The sequence below is a fragment of the Antennarius striatus genome, chromosome 18 (genome assembly GCF_040054535.1).
Source record: "Antennarius striatus isolate MH-2024 chromosome 18, ASM4005453v1, whole genome shotgun sequence".
Lineage (NCBI taxonomy): Eukaryota > Metazoa > Chordata > Actinopteri > Lophiiformes > Antennariidae > Antennarius > Antennarius striatus.
In genome coordinates, this window is record NC_090793.1 from 3,207,399 (window position 1) to 3,221,251 (window position 13,853).

The window sequence follows — 13,853 nt, forward strand, 5'->3', positions numbered from 1 at the left end:
GTCAACACCTAGGGTGTTCTAAAAACTGGTAGGGCAGTAACTTACATTTTCTGTTGTGGTAATTCTCACTTCAACTCTTTCGAGTGGAGAATTCTTGCCTTTTGCATCCACACCAGTCTGCTGCTTATGATCCTACTGTTTTGGTATGAAATAAAAATACCTAATGGTATTTTATTTCCATTCACACTCTCATTCTCTCACAAACGTTTGTTTTACGGAATTTAAATTTCTACTTTACAGGACTCCGTCGTCCTCTATTTCCCACGGAATTTGTGGGACTCCGCCGTCCCCCAGTTGTGGTGAGAGTGTTTTATCCAGCAAAATACCAAAATAACACCAGAGTACAAAGAGGATGGTTTTACAGCCAAAATGGGAATTCTTTTATTGAGACTCAGATCATCAGTACAGATCAATCGGGAACAGCCACTGAATGCATGTCTCCTGACCCTTATATAGTCACAGTCCTTCACTCTTGTGTATATAAGAGGGTATGCATGTCTCATTCATAGGAATACAGGAAAAGATTTGTTCTGGGCAACTATCCAAACCTAGGTAACCACCCCATGTCAACTTGACCCGCTTCCTGTGTTTCCTGTTTTTTGCACAACTGGGTTCTTCTCTCCCGTTCAATTAATACGTGTAAGGGTGATTTATTTCTGTAACTCAGGAAAGTGGGTTAACACGAGGGTAACTGGAGGAAACTCATGCAGACACGGGCAGGACCTGTAGTAAAAGTGTGTTTCTTGGATTCGAACTAGAGCGAGTCAACTATGAACTGCTGTGTGTTTGATGACATGCATTTCAATTAAGTTGTGAGTTGAAACGTAGTACAGAGCCTTATCAAGATCTCTTTGGAGCGTTTCAAGCACATGGCAAGGAAGGTTGCTGTCTATTTTGGTAGCTGCACCAAAAACAGATCAATGAAGGGTTTTTCATTGGACTAAATTGGGAACAATGATGTCACTATGAAGTCTTCCCTGTGAACCTACTTGTTATCTCAGGTGAACCCTGAAGAACTCCTGGATCTTCTTCCATAAATGAACTTCAGCTGCTGCATGACCACTAGGCTCACCTCCCCACAAGGTTTGATAGGGATAAATCCCTGCAGGACATGACCTGCAGTATGGTCCATATGGTGGCTCCAGTATGTGTCCAGCTCTCGGGTAACAAACACTTTCAAAGTTGTTCTTCTCATGACGTTTGAGTCTCTCCACCATCTCATCCATGTAAGCCTTGCTGTTCCACCACATGTCGTCCTCCGAGGCCACAAAGAGGAGCTGGGCCTTTGCTTGTTCGATAGGGATCAGGCTCTCCTTGTTATCCTCTGCCAGTGGATTTGCAAAAGCAAATTTCAAAATGTGAGCTCCGGACTCAGTGTGAATCACGCTGCTGGGGTCAAACCGTGCTGATGAAAAGATTTGGTGGTTCTTGTAATGGAGAGGGACGACTGTGTTTGCATTGCAGCCGTTGATCCACACACAAGCTTTAACAGCCGGTACAAAAGCAGAAAGTGACAGCGCAATATCTGATGCCTTCGAACGTGATAATACGCCAACTCCTTGACCACCCACCTGTGAATAAATAAAAAAGAGGACATGATAAACATACAAAGCTTACAGGAACTGGGGAATGGAGGTGATTCACGATGAAAAGTGAATGAAAGATCGCGATAAATTACACATCTGGCAGGACTCAACCCTACTGTATGTGACCCATTCCAACCTGGGTGGGAACTGTTTGTTTTGAGATGGTACTGGAAAATGATGTGCAAAATAATCAGATTAAAGACCAGCTTTTTTACAAAAGCTGTGATTTTTATTCCTCCCCCTTCACCCAGATAGTTTTTACCAAACATTGTACTTTTCTCCATTATTCACAGAATCATTCAAAGGTACCCAACACTGAAGAGTTGTGACACAGGTTTTATTGTACTGTCTTCTATGACATAAATCGTCGTGAAGTGAGGTGTTGTTATTTGACTGTCCTACTACAAATTTAATACTTCGATTTCATAATACTTCAGTTTCTTAAAACTGCATTTTCAGAAACACAGGGTAGGTCTACACAATCAGCAAGCAGCAAACACACAATTGGCTTGTTGGTGGAGCATTGAGCTCAATACTTTTCTTGCAGATTGTTAAATCAATTCAGTGCATGATAACTAGTCTCCACTGCACACAAACGAAAACCAAAGTCATATTTCCGTACCATTAAATCTGTTTGATTACTGTTACTTCATGTTGTCGTGGTCACAAGTTGATCACAAAAACTCACCTTGGGTTGTCGTTGTAGGAAATCTATTCCTTCCTGAAAGTGGTCTAGATGAATCTCCTTTGTGTTTGTGACTTTAACATTGAAAACACATAAAGCCAGAACCACAAAGCCTTTATTGGCCAGCAGAGCAGCTCTTTTTTCTGATAGAAGGGTGTTCAGATCCAATACAGCAGGAAATGGACCTGCTCCTGGAAGACAGAAATATCACTAAATGGCAACAGAATCCTAAATTTCATATAAAAATAAAGAATGTACTGTTTGGTCAGCATACTCAAAATGATGTCACTTCTTCTACCATATCTAGAGCATCAAACTTATCAATTTACATTTTTTGAAGGTCTCTACTAAGTCCTAGAATCTGGAAAAAACAAACGGGTCCTGCACCGACTTTCAAATCTACAAAAACATAAAAATCATCACTACTTGTGACATCATGACAGAAGTAATTGACAGGAGACTTGACGTAGCCCATCCCATCACGACTTAGCCCATGTACTGTAGTTCAGCTGGCCAATAACCTGTGTCTGCATAACATTAAACCCCCTGTCAGGCATCATGGTGGCTAAGAGAGGTGACTGAAAGCATGAGCAGGACACAGAAAGGAATTGGCAGTAACACCACTGAAGCCAGACAAAGCAGTTCACCAAGATTAGAAGAATACAGACTGTAAAAAAGAAGATCAAGGATGAGGGAGGATCAGGACCTTAGTCCAGGATGATTGATTGAAAACACAAAAGTACAAGAAGAATGCCACTAGGATGAACTGCTATGTAAATGTCTCAAGCAGCAGAAACCTGATGAGAGTGAGGAGGAAGACAAAAAATCAGCATGGAAGGACAGGCCCTCCATGGCATGTACCACTGGAAGAGAAAGATGCCCCTGGGATGGTCCAGATTACTTACCTGGGGGAGTAAATAGGACTCCGTTTATATTCCCTTCATTGACAGGGAGTCGGGTGACCCCGTCTCCAAGTAGAAGCCTCTCATTGGTCGCCTCTGCCAGCACCCGGCCCTCCTCCTCATCATGTGCGGAGATCGTCACCACATGAGGCTTCAATGATTTGCCCTTTTGGAAGTACTGATGTAAGGCCTCTGCCTTCAGAGACCACAGCAGACCCATTGGCTCCACCCCAACATAGCTGCCACCAAGTGAGGGGTGTTTGTTCAGGTCGACCTCTCCTCTGTCATCAGCCCTGTAGGTGGCAGAGGAGCTGAACACCACTCCCCTCTCGTCAGTGGATCTGGCTCTCATGGTGACCACCTGTCTCGACCTCAGCCTGGTCACCTTCACCTGAACAGGTTCATCAAAGAAGCATCTGGCTCTGGGCAGCAGCCTCAATCGGATTTGAGAGGACATCTCTTCACAATCTGCAGACAACACGGAAAACAACAATGCATCAATAATGTCACTCTGACCTTGTACAGAATTCAGTATAAAAGAACCAGTTCTGGCTGTGTTTGGTGTCTTGTGGTGTCAGTTTGACTGATGCTTGGATTATCTCATGGAATGCTACCGACTGCGCCACTGTGCCACCCAGACAAAAAAATTTCAAATATGACAAAGTTTACGCCCATTTTGAAGTTGGTGCCAGCAACACTTTAATTGGCTACAGGTTGCTAACATGACTCAGGTTACAGGTTTTGAAGCAACTTCTGCTGCCAAGTAGACGTTTGATTCAGGGATCGTCTTGTTTTGTTTTCAGCAAGACAATTAAAGAACATTCTGTTCATTATTCTCTGTAATCATAAATTCTGACAAAGTATGACCACAGAGGATAAAAGAGTCCAGGTGCATAATGACGACATGAAAAAGATAAAAACAAAACAAGAAAGCACTCAAAGATTTTGGTTAAAGATGAGCTCTTGCAATACATACTTATATGTTACTCTGTCACAATTTGGTTGAAATTTGTTTTGTGTATCAAACGCTACGTGAGGAAATAATTTATAAATGTTCTTTGTGAAATTTTGTAAAAAACAAATTAACCTAATTTTTTACATTTCTTAAATTGTTCTCATGTAAACAATCTAAATGATGTCAACCTTAATCTGCCCAAAACTTCTTCAATGGCCTCTTTTCATCAGTAATCTCTGATATTTGACGCTCTTGTCAAACGCTTGAAAATTTTTCATCATCAGATTAGAATAATTTCATCGATCATCATTATCCTGACATCAAGTCACCTTCAGAAATATCAGTTTTATACAGGCTGAAAATTGAACATTATGTCTGGAATGTATGTTTACATCCTGGATTAACTTGTGAAAAAGTATTAACACAAACTCAATTTTTGTTAAATTATATAGATTGAAAATACAGCAATAAGAGGTTAGTGGCTAAATTAGCCTTCGTCTGTTGTTAGGGTCGCCACCGACCCGTTCTTGATTTTAAATTCCTAAAAATACCACAAAAATGCGTTTATTGCATCAAGGCTTTTTGACTTTGTCAGGTACCTCTATTACAACAAAATAATATCCAAAAAGAATTTTTCACTAAATTATAAAATGCTCTGGTTGAAATTGTTACCTTTTTGGTGCTAGGGTTGGTTTCGACCCTGTTATAAAATAAGCTCATAAAGCAATAATTAGAGCAAAAATTGATAGCATAAGTGCACTGTCAGACAGCCAGCTCCTCTCCTAGTTGTGTGAGCTTTAGTGGAATCTCATTTTGGATTTTTGTTTTCCAGTTTACCTGCACAGAAACAAAAACAAATGAAATCGGGCATGTCAGATGTCTGTGTAGGTTCTCAGTCATCCAGGTCATTGTTATCCAAAAGCTGTTGAAGTCAATCCACTCGACGTTAGGAAAGTTCTTGAAAACGTTTTGTATCTCATCCAATAGACTTCTTCAGTTCAATGTAGCCACAGGAGGACACAAGCAAGTGTCTTATTGTGCCAGTCCCAAGCCCGGATAAATACAGAGGGTTGCGTCAGGAAGGGCATCCGGCGTAAAACTTTTGCCAAATCAAAGATGCGAATCAAACCTATGACTCCCATACCGGATCGGTCGAGGCCCGGGTTAACAACGACCGCCATCGACGCTGTTGACCTACAGGACGCCGGTGGAAATTGGATTACTGTTGGTCGAAGAAGGAGAGGAGGAAAGTGCATTCGCACGAAGAAAGAGAAGAGGAACACCAAGAGTATAGGACTGAGAGTAGGGACGTTGAATGTTGGAACTATGACAGGAAAAGGTAGAGGGTTGGTTGACATGATGCAGAGAAGGAAGGTAGACATACTGTGTATCCAGGAGACCAGGTGGAAAGGTAGCAAGGCTAGAAGTTTAGGAGCAGGGTTCAAGTTGTTCTATCATGGTGTAGATGGGAAGAGAAATGGAGTAGGAGTTATCTTGAAGGAGGAGTTTGTTAGGAATGTCCTGGAGGTCAAAAGAGTGTCGGATAGAGTGATGAGTCTGAAGCTAGAAATAGGTGTGATGTTCAATGTTGTTAGTGGGTATGCTCCACAGGTAGGATGTGAGCTGGAGGAGGAGAAATTCTGGTCGGACTTTGATGAAGTGATGCAGAGCATGCCTAGAAGTGAGAGAGTTGTCATTGGAGCAGACTTCAATGGACATGTTGGTGCAGGAAACAGAGGTGATGAGGAGGTGATGGGCAGGTTTGGTATCCAGGAGAGGAACGCAGAAGGACAGATGGTAGTTGACTTTGCAAAAAGAATGGAAATGGCTGTAGTGAATACTTTCTTCCAGAAGAGGCAGGAACATAGAGTGACCTATAAGAGTGGAGGTAGGAGCACACAGGTAGACTACATCTTGTGTAGACAGTGTAACCTGAAAGAGATCAGTGACTGTAAAGTAGTGGTAGGTGAGAGTATAGCCAAACAGCATAAGATGGTGGTGTGTAGGATGACTCTGGTGGTGAGGAAGATCAAGAGGGCAAAGGCAGAGCAGAAGACGAAATGGTGGAAGCTGAAAAAGGAAGAGTGTTGCAGGACTTTTAGGAAGGAGTTAAGACAGGCTCTGGGTGGCAAGGAGGTGCTTCCAGATGACTGGACAACTACAGCTAATGTGATCAGGGAGACAGGTAGGAGAGTGTCATCTGGAAGGAAAGTAGATAAGGAGACTTGGTGGTGGAATGAGGAGGTACAGGAGTGTATACAGAGAAAGAGGTTGGCTAAGAAGAAGTGGGACACTGAGAGGACTGAGGAGAGTAGACAGGAGTACAGGGAGATGCAGCGTAAGGTGAAGGTAGAGGTAGCAAAGGCCAAACAAGAAGCTTATGAGGACTTGTATGCTAGGTTGGACAGTAAGGAGGGAGAGACTGATCTATACCGGTTGGCAAGACAGAGAGATAGAGATGGGAAGGACGTGCAGCAGGTTAGGGTGATTAAGGGTAGGGATGGAAGTCTATTGACAGGTGCCAGTAGTGTGATGGGAAGATGGAAAGAGTACTTTGAAGAGTTGATGAACGTGGAAAATGAGAGAGAACAAAGACTAGAAGAGGTGACTGTTGTGGACCAGGATGTAGCAAAGATTAGTCAGGATGAAGTGAGGAGGGCATTGAAGAGGATGAAGAGTGGAAAGGCAGTCGGTCCTGATGATATACCTGTAGAGGTATGGAAGTGTCTAGGAGAGGTGGCAGTAGAGTTTCTGACTGGGTTGTTCAACAGGATCTTAGATAGTGAGAAGATGCCTGAGGAATGGAGGAGAAGTGCGCTGGTGCCCATTTTTAAGAACAAGGGAGACGTGCAGAGTTGTGGCAACTACAGAGGAATAAAGCTGATGAGCCATACAATGAAGTTATGGGAGAGAGTAGTGGAAGCTAGACTAAGGGCAGAAGTGAACATTTGTGAGCAGCAGTATGGTTTCATGCCAGAAAAGAGTACTAGAGATACAGTATTTGCGTTGAGGATGTTGATAGAGAAGTATAGAGAAGGCCAAACGGAGCTGCATTGTGTTTTTGTAGATTTGGAGAAAGCTTATGACAGGGTGCCCAAAGAGGAGCTGTGGTATTGTATGAAGAAGACTGGAGTGGCAGAGAAGTATGTTAGAGCGGTGCAGGACATGTATGAGGACTGTAAGACAGTGGTGAGGTGTGCTGTAGGTGTGACAGAGGAGTTCAAGGTGGAGGTGGAACTGCATCAGGGATCAGCTCTGAGCCCCTTCTTGTTCGATATGGTGATGGACAGGCTGACAGATGAAGTTAGATAGGAATCTCCATGGACTATGATGTTTACAGATGACATTGTGATCTGTAGTGAGAGCAGGGAACAGGCGGAGGAGAAGCTAGAGAAGTGGAGGTTTGTCCTGGAAAGGAGAGGAATGAAGGTTAGCCGCAGTAAGACAGAGTACATGTGTGTGAATGAGAGGGACCCAAGTGGAAGAGTGAGGTTACAGGGAGAAGAGATCAAGAAGGTGGAGGATTTTAAGTACTTAGGCTCAACAGTCCAGAGCAATGGAGAGTGTGGAAAAGAGGTGAAGAAGCGTGTACAGGCAGGATGGAACGGATGGAGGAAAGTGTCAGGTGTGATGTGTGATAGAAGAGTTTCAGCTAAAATGAAAGGAACGGTGTTCAAAACTGTGGTGAGACCAGCGATGTTGTTTGGTCTAGAGACAGTGTCACTGAGGAAAAGACAGGAGACAGAGCTGGAGGTAGCAGAGATGAAGATGCTGAGGTTCTCTCTGGGAGTGACCAAGAAGGATAGGATCAGGAATGAGTACATCAGAGGGACAGCACATGTTAGAGGTTTTGGAGATAAAGTGAGAGAGGCCAGACTGAGATGGTTTGGACATGTCCAGAGGAGAGATAGTGAACATATTGGTAGACGGATGTTGAGTTTTGAACTGCCAGGCAGGAGGCCTAGAGGAAGACCAAAGAGGAGGTTTATGGATCTAGTGAGGGAAGACATGAAGGTAGTTGGTGTGAGAGAAGAGGATTCAAAGGACAGGGCCAGATGGAGGAAATTGATTCGCTGTGGCGACCCCTGAAGGGAAAAGCCGAAAGGAAAAGAAGAAGACTTCTTCAGTTCAGAGGGCGGCTGATCATGTCCCAGCTTATTAACCCTGTGGGGTGTGGTCAGTGCTATTCACATTCCAACGACTGTCGTTGAAACCCGTCTGGCTCAACGATTGTTGGTGGGGGTGTCAAATGGGGTCGTTGAAACGTGAGTTTCATCTTTGTATGCTAATGAGGGTTGTCTGATGTCTCATACTGTCCAAAAAAAAGAAGGAATGTGATAACTGCTGTCTACTCTTCACAAAGATGCAGCTGTGTCATCAGGAAGTAATAAAAAGCCCACAATTATCCTTGACTACAACAAGAAAGAAGGAGGATGGACAACCTAGACAAGCTGACTGCCACCTACACTTGCCAGCGAATGACCAGGAGATGGCCAATGGTTGTATTTTACAACATGCTTGATGTGTCTGCATATAATGCATTTGTGTTGTGGACCCACATCCACCTAGGATGGAACTCAACCAAAAAAGCCAAGCGGAGATTGTTTCTTGAGGAGCTCGGAAATTCCCTCGTGAAGCCACACATTGAGCAAAGGCAGCGGGTTCCCCGAGACCCAGATGCTGCAGCCTTGGTCAGACAGCTGCAGAGCTCACCTACCACTCCGTCCACAACATCAGCAACACAAAGAGCATCCTCGCCGGCATCCTACTCAGCCAGCCCTGCCTCAACACCAATCGCACCAGCCACAGCCAGAACCCAATTCAGGCCACCTGATTCTAAAAGAAAGAGGTGTCAGGTCTGCCCAAGCAGGAAGGACAGAAAGACAAACGAACTGTGCTTCAAGTGCAAGAAATATAGCTGCAAAGAACACGCAAATAGTGTCACTTTTTGCCACACATGCATCTAAACATACATACACACACACATTCATATGAATGTTCTTGCATACAGAGACTTTTACTCTGTTTTAGTTTTTTATTAGTTTTCGAATTTGGAATTTTGGAACATGCGCTTGATTGGTTGTTTGACCTTGCAAATCTATATTTTGTGTTATTACTTGTTCTGCTTTTCATGTTGTGTTCATATTAAAGTTCTATTGCTGAAAAAAATACTTTTTTTTTCATTTCCTTGAAGTAAATATATATGGGTCGAAATTGACCCGTAACACCATAGATGTTACTATAGTTAATAATATTAAAATGAAAAAATAAATGAAAAAAATTTATTCAAGAGATGTGTTATAATACCCCTCAGTAATAGTCAGGTAACACAACAACCTATTTTTTATTTATTAGATTCTCTTGAGGCTCATTTTACCAGTTTTTAAAATTGAAATCGAGGGCTATACTGACAAAAAAAGGCCCAGAGGCCCACACCAAAAATATTAAAACTAATATTTTCATGGATAACGAAGCCTAACAATGTAACCAAGAGATGAGAAACAATTTGGATGATAGATGATTGCTTTTAGTGTATTTTAGAGATGATTTAAAACGCGGGTCGAAACCGACCCGTTAACGTCGGAAATGGTAACAGAAAGCTAACACCAGACGAATTAGACAAGTTGTAAATCATATTAAAATGAATTAAAACTTGAGCCTTACCTGTGGAGATCCTTACCGTACCTAAAGGATTAGTTCAACTGGCTTGTAATGTGAAAATTAAATTATTTATATTGAAATCTGTCTTCACTGTTCACTCATCCTCCTCGATGATTGGTCATATCTTGTGCTGACAGAACCTCAGCATGCTATTTGCAGTCACACACTGGGAATGTGTAATGACCCAGCCTCTAACACCCTCATGTCTTAGATTCTTCTTGGTTTTCTGTGGTTGTGGTTTTCTCTGATGCCTTTTTATCTGTTCCAGTTTGTCCTGTTTCACAATTTTGGTTGGCATTCTGTTTCAAGGAGCAGAAATACACCTGGACACAGCTGTGTCGAGGTTTGATTTGTAGCCCCATCTACTACTGTGAGGCTTTCAAACACAGGAGAAGCTACATCATACATCTCAGCCCTCCTCCAGAATATGGATAAGTTGCTTCTCCTACAAAACAACATTGTGAACCTCAGACACCATTGCTCTGCTTTGTCATCTTGTGGCTGCAGGACATAAGGCTTCTTTGTCCAAGCTTCATTTCGTTTCTCAACAGGTTACCTTCCTGGGATACGTTGGCTGTGTTAGCTACTCATGAGATTGTTGGTAGCTCACTGGCTACGTTACTCCACAACTATTTTGAATCTTCCTCATGCTACTGATCAACATTTTTCTTCTTTCAACACTGCCACCCTCTGTCCCCTCCCGGATGAAGGACAACCCTATTCATGTTCTGCTAACCTTGATCACAATTGTATGTACAGTAGTCCCTCTTTTGTTCGCGCTTCAAGATATCCACTACATCTTGGATTTTTAGTAGGTAGTCATGTGATACCATAAGCGCGTGCTATTGGCTGACAGCATCCAGAAGTGCGCTGCATTTCGAGACTCACGGAACACAGCACACTTCAGTGAAACACAAAAGTGCTTTAAACAGTCTATAAGAGTGTGGGAAAAGGTAGTACAGGTCAGGTTCAAACAACCTAGAACATTTAAAACACACTCACAAAAAGGAGAAGACAACATTTATCATTTTTACTCGCGAGGAGAAAGGACAGAGATGTGCTCAGTTACAGATCTCCACCCCGTTCTCAACATGTCTCTGCCGAAACCTCTTTTTTATTTCAGTTGGGCAGTTCCTGTTTACAATGTGTCCTAAAGGATGGGGGACAAAATATCAGCAATGCACTATGTATGGTATAATGTCACAAGAGTAACCTCTTCCTTTTATGGTATTGTCCTTTTTTCAGCAGGTCAAGGTTTACATCTCAAACTAGTCATCAGCTGCTACCTCAGTTGTGACCTTTCGACCTCTGCACATACTCCTGAGACCCAGTCATTCATTTTTGTCCTCTGTGGGGTACATTAGTTTATGTCATAGGCAGTACTGCCTCAAATCGTGTGGACTGGCCGCAATCAAAATATCTCGATCAGTACAATAACAACGTTTTTGAGGATGTGTCTTTTCATACAAATCAGAGACATCTTCAGCTGAGAGGCTCCACTCTAAACAACACCTGAGGAGGTTAAAACCGTCTTTGGAGTATCAGTGTACATGGCATGTCTTGGCTATCCACAATTCAAAATGTACTGGGCCACAAAAACAAGAGTGCCAATAGTTGCTGAGTCCATGGCAAGGGATCTCTTTTTCAAGATCAGATGGTCTCTCAAAGTCCCCAATAATCTTGAAATAACAGAAGAAGCAAAACCTGCTTTGCAGAGTCAGCCTGCTTCTGAAGAAGGTGCAACAAGGATGCCTAAACCTCCCCAGGCCAGCAAAAGTTTGCGTTGATGAACAAATGGTTCCCTTCACCGGTCGATGTCCAGTCCATCAATTTGTTCCTGGGAAGCCAAATCCAACTGGATTAAAAGTGTTTCTTCTTGCTAGTCCAACTGGAATTGTGTTGGATTTTGAAGTCTACCAAGGAAAGAACACCTTTCATTGGCAGAGACACAGGACTTGGAATAGGAGCAAATGCAGTTCTTCGCTTGACTAAGTCCATTCCCAGGGGAACTTACATGTACTTTGACAGGTAAGAGTATGGTGACGACCCTGCATGGTGGTACTGATATGAACAGGAAACTTTATGGAACTTGTTTTATCCATGTCTGTCCTTCTAGGTACTTCACCTCAATCAAACTATTGGATAACTTGCTGGAAAAGGGCTTGCCCGCAACTGGAACACTGATGAAAAATTGAGTCCCAAGGGAATGCAAAATTCCATCTGATAACGATCTACTGAAAAAAGGGAGAGGATCCTCCGTAATGGTGACAAGAAAACCTGCTGAGCTGGCTGTGACAAAATGGACTGACAATATACCCGTACTCATGGCATCCACAGTGCATGGAATAGAACCACAGGATACCTGCACGAGATGGTCACAGAAAGACAAAAGGCATCTTCAAGTGCAAAGACCTGCAGTGGTGGCAGAGTATAACATCAACATGGGAGGTGTTGATATGTGTGATAGAATGCTCAGCTTTTACAGAATGTCCAACCGCACTAAGAAGTGGACCGTTCGCACAATCCTACACTTCTTTGATCTGGCCATCACCAACTCCTGGTTACAGTACAAGGAAGACAGCCAGGCTTTGGCATGAACCATGAAGAAAACTCTCCAATACCATGAGTTCAAACTGCTCTTTGGTGAGGAACTGATTGCCCAGGCGCAGTCAGGCCAAAGTGATCCAATCGAGTCAGATGTTTCCAGTGATGAGTTCTGCGCTCCATCAGACAAAAGAAGGAGGCCCCAGACAGACAAGAAAGTGAGAAAGTATGGAGCCATCCATTTGCTACAGATGATGAATGACCACAATGCCTCCAGGTGCAGAGCAGAAGGATGCACTGGAAAAACATACATTAAGGGAATCAAGTGCAATATGTATCTCTACATCTCAAAGAAGAAGAACTGCTTCATGGAGTACCACAAACCACAAACAACCCATAACTAACACACCAGGTGGACATTATGGCCATTTTGCTTACCATTTGACATTGACTTTCTGGGACCAGATGACACAACACTCTCAAGTGTAATTTCTCTCAGGAAGAAAAGAGTTTGCACTAAAAATTAAAGTTCAGAAGGGTTAGACTTTAATTGTACAATCCTAAATGTCAGAGTGTAAATGTAAGAGTAACAAAAGATTTGTAAATATGTTCATATGTTAATATTTTCCATAAGAGTCCTGATGTCCTCTCCAAAGGACATACTATAAAACAAAAATAAAAACACGTTTTGAATTCCAAAATTATTTTTTTTCTGGGACTCACTCAGTGCATAGCAATACACACACAAACACATACACATTTATATGCTCATGGGATGCAGTATAAAGAATAAAAGAATGTAAATCAGTAAATTTGGGATAACTTATGGACATTATTATAACATTTCCCTCCTTTTTATCACATTTATCACATCAAATCCTCATATCACAGTGTCAGCTTCTTCGTGAGGATATTCAGCTGCCAGATCATTTTTATGAGAACAAATATACTTACACTCAGAGATCATGTTATATGTCCAATTCATAATCTTCACCGTCATTGTCATTGTAGCCATCAGCATCGAGCAAAGGATATATTTGAGCCATACTTTCTTCCATAGGTGAAAAAGCTGTGGTGATTAAACGTTTAAGGAGAGAATGCAGACAAGGTATACAACAACATCCACATAGGGTTAGAATTGCAGCAAAAACTCCAATTGAAACTAAAGCTGAGGTCACTAAGGCTCTATACTTGCCAAAGGCATCCATCCACCAGTCCCACATGGACGTGTCAACTCCAGAGTGTTCCTTCATTTTGCTATTGAGAGTCCTAAGTCCCTCTATAGCTTTGGTGAGGCTTCTGTCTAGCTGTGTTTTTGGGGATGGAAGTGCGACAAACATTGAGCAAACCCCTCCCTCCTCTGCCAACAACATGTCAAGGGCTATTCAGTTCTGAAATGCCTTGAGGGAGGTTGCTGATAGCTGACTGTAAACAGCTTCAAACCCACTCTGTGTCCAGTTCACCAGTTTTTGAACATTATAGTGGATGTAATTCATCCTGTCTACATTCTTGTTAATCGC

General features: G+C 42.6%; 1 protein-coding gene across 2 annotated transcripts; it reads right to left on the minus strand.

Annotated features, from left to right (window-relative positions):
• Positions 1-420: 420 nt before the first annotated feature.
• LOC137612673 (acyl-coenzyme A thioesterase 6-like) lies at positions 421-13,397 on the minus strand. Of its 2 annotated transcripts, none has more exons than XM_068341315.1 (4): positions 13,288-13,397; positions 3,177-3,641; positions 2,275-2,462; positions 421-1,571 (listed from the first exon to the last, which is right to left on the minus strand). In XM_068341315.1, the coding sequence occupies exons 1-4, from the start codon at positions 13,352-13,354 to the stop codon at positions 993-995; spliced, it is 1,299 nt and encodes a 432-aa protein (XP_068197416.1). In that variant the 5' UTR covers positions 13,355-13,397; the 3' UTR covers positions 421-992. The 2 variants fall into 2 exon arrangements, with proteins under 2 accessions (XP_068197416.1, XP_068197417.1); XM_068341316.1 differs by lacking the exon at positions 13,288-13,397 and adding an exon at positions 9,793-9,859.
• Positions 13,398-13,853: the final 456 nt, after the last annotated feature.

What these genes read in the sequence shown, in the direction of transcription:
- LOC137612673 (XM_068341315.1), bottom strand. Translation starts at nt 13,354, where the DNA reads ATGCTGATGGCTACAATGACAATGACGGTGAAGATTATGAATTGGACA. An exon ending in ATATAACATGATCTCTGAGT is followed by an intron (nt 3,642 to 13,287) that starts GTAAGTATATTT and finishes TGTTGTCTGCAG; the next exon opens with ATTGTGAAGAGATGTCCTCT. An exon ending in AGTCCTATTTACTCCCCCAG is followed by an intron (nt 2,463 to 3,176) that starts GTAAGTAATCTG and finishes TCTGTCTTCCAG; the next exon opens with GAGCAGGTCCATTTCCTGCT.